This window comes from Diospyros lotus, chromosome 15 (genome assembly GCF_014633365.1).
Source record: "Diospyros lotus cultivar Yz01 chromosome 15, ASM1463336v1, whole genome shotgun sequence".
Classification (NCBI taxonomy): Eukaryota; Viridiplantae; Streptophyta; class Magnoliopsida; order Ericales; family Ebenaceae; genus Diospyros; species Diospyros lotus.
Window position 1 is genome coordinate 23157960 of NC_068352.1, and position 2249 is coordinate 23160208.

At 37.8% G+C, this 2249-nt stretch overlaps 1 protein-coding gene across 1 annotated transcript; it reads right to left on the reverse strand.

Annotated features, from left to right (window-relative positions):
• Nucleotides 1-255: 255 nt before the first annotated feature.
• On the reverse strand, nt 256-1979 carry LOC127792297 (uncharacterized). Its single transcript, XM_052322749.1, has 3 exons — nt 1671-1979; nt 1118-1343; nt 256-716 (listed from the first exon to the last, which is right to left on the reverse strand). Exons 1-3 carry the CDS (start codon nt 1929-1931, stop codon nt 289-291), a joined length of 915 nt encoding a protein of 304 aa, XP_052178709.1. The 5' UTR covers nt 1932-1979; the 3' UTR covers nt 256-288.
• Between the last annotated feature and the right edge of the window lie 270 nt (nt 1980-2249).

Sequence of the window (2249 nt, forward strand, 5' to 3'; positions counted from 1 at the left end):
TTATAGGTAAATTTATCTTGGTCTTCACATATAAAAAAAATAACATATGTGTCGTTTAACACATTCCAAAAAATTTAACAAACAGTTTAATAAAAATTTTAAAATATTTCTCAACCTTATCTTGTCTATTCCATATCTTACTCTGAAAAGTATTTCAACCTTGTATTGATATAATCTTATCTTCCTCATTTTAACAAACGCTACATAAACAAATTAAAATCCGTTCTAGATGCCATTTTCTGTTTCATATATAAGTAAACTAATTAAGAAAACTTGAATTCTTCGTGGTCAAACAACTCTTACAGCAGTACAATGCAAAGTAGTCAAATTCTCTAGCAAATCAAAGGTGAGCAAAGAAGCTCTATGCTTTGGCATCCGATCCAAACGCAAATTAGGCAAAATTGGCATTACGGTTTGAATTGGCTCACGTTTGCCAAGCCATTTGGCTTGCATGTACTTGTGCTTCCTCCATGGAGCCATATGCATCCTCTTCTCCTTCATGCACTTCTTTCCCGCTCCACACAATATCTTCACTAGGCTTCTCAACCTCTCCGCCTTGCCGATGAAAACTTCCGGTAGCCGGCAAACTAAGCCGTTGTATTCGTCGCTCGCTCTGGCCATCTCAAACTCGGCCCGAAAACTCAGCTCGATGATCACCCTTGTCTCTCTCTTCTTGGAGCTCGAATCATGGATCACTTCCAAATAAGTGTGCTCCCCTAAACAAAAGCAATAGGTAATTAAGACTGTGAAATCTGCAGAAATTTCACCCTCCTATATCGCTATATATACGTCTGTTATGTACCCAAGTAAAAGATGAAGCAGCAAATAAGATTACCCCTTCATCAATATTTAAAATTATAAAATTACATTTATCAAATACTGCCTGCAGGTACTACATTTCCAAAACACTTTTGTTAGTATTATTTCTGCTAAATTTTACTGTTAAAACCTCTATTTAATTAAATCAGTGGCCTGGCCAAACACAAAAAGGCATTTCTAGATTATTTGGTCAAATACAAAGCCGTTTCTTTAAAAGTAAGTAATTTTTATGAAAGCATTAATTTCTAACAAAAACAATTCTCACAAAAATAAAAAAATTTGGGCATTTAATAAGTACCTGATGGCATATCAGGCGAGCTCTTCCACTTGGACTTGCATATGCTGCAATTGTAACCGGCAGCTTGAAGACGGCCGGAAAGCTCTCTCTGCAGACAACTCCGGCAGCCACCGGCCGCCGGTCTCCCGCAAGTACAACCGCTGCTCTTCTTGTTTAGCTCCCTTAGAGCATCCTTTGTGGCCTGCCTAATCTTTGACTCTATTGAGCTGCTCCTACATAATGTTGCCTGCAAAAAAATAAAGAAAAAAATAAAGCACCCAAATATTATTTACTAATTCACTGAACTCTGGCGGCCTGCCATTTTATGAATATTAATTATGATAACTCTCGAGATAATTTAGCGATCATAAGCAGCTATAATCACCTTCTCTTAATTGTGTTATTTGAATCCAAATTTATATGAAAGGAGTCCACTCACAAATTTTCTTATGTTTATCTATTATACTTAATTTATGAATCATCATGACTTCTCCAATATATGCCAAAGGGTAGTAACAGCGAGTTATTAAATAAATATATATAATTATATTTCATTTAATGTACGAAAATTTACCTCTAGAAGCAGCTCCTGAGACTCCCAGAAAGCTTTATTCGCTTCAGCATTACTGGCATTTTCATCTTCTTCGTCATCGTCGACAAGATCTTCGCTGTTAAAGCTGTCGGCTCCGGAGTTGTAGGAGCTCTCCGGCGACTCTTCGTTTTCCTCCAAAAACCCAAAAATCATGACTCCGGTGCTCTCCGGTTTGCCAGGGAATCTGTGGATCCTCCCGGAGCTCCGGTGACCCATCGGAAATCTGAGGGTTGACTCGGCCATGGTGCTGATTTTGGTGTTCGCCTCAAGGCTGAAGCTCGCCGATCCAGCTCCTTTGCGATGAATGGTTCGGAGATCCTAAGTTTCTTATAGTGAGATGCTCGGGGGCTAATGGGACCCACAAGTTCCACGTGGGCTAATCATTTGCCCCAGATATCACCTTCTTTATGCTTACGTGGGATGTAAACAAAAGGTTAATAATTCTTAAACGGCATCCTAAAATAATTTTAGAAAAAATATCTCTTAATGCAATTATAGGCATATTCTAATAATTTAAAAAATAACTTTCTTACAAAAGTATTTACAAATATTATCAACATA

Coding starts and splice junctions, on each gene's coding strand:
- LOC127792297 (XM_052322749.1), bottom strand. CDS start 1,931: ATGGCCGAGTCAACCCTCAGATTTCCGATGGGTCACCGGAGCTCCGGG. Junction 1,344..1,670: donor CTCAGGAGCTGCTTCTAGAG/GTAAATTTTCGT, acceptor ATTTTTTTGCAG/GCAACATTATGTAGGAGCAG. Junction 717..1,117: donor CTCGCCTGATATGCCATCAG/GTACTTATTAAA, acceptor GCTTTTGTTTAG/GGGAGCACACTTATTTGGAA.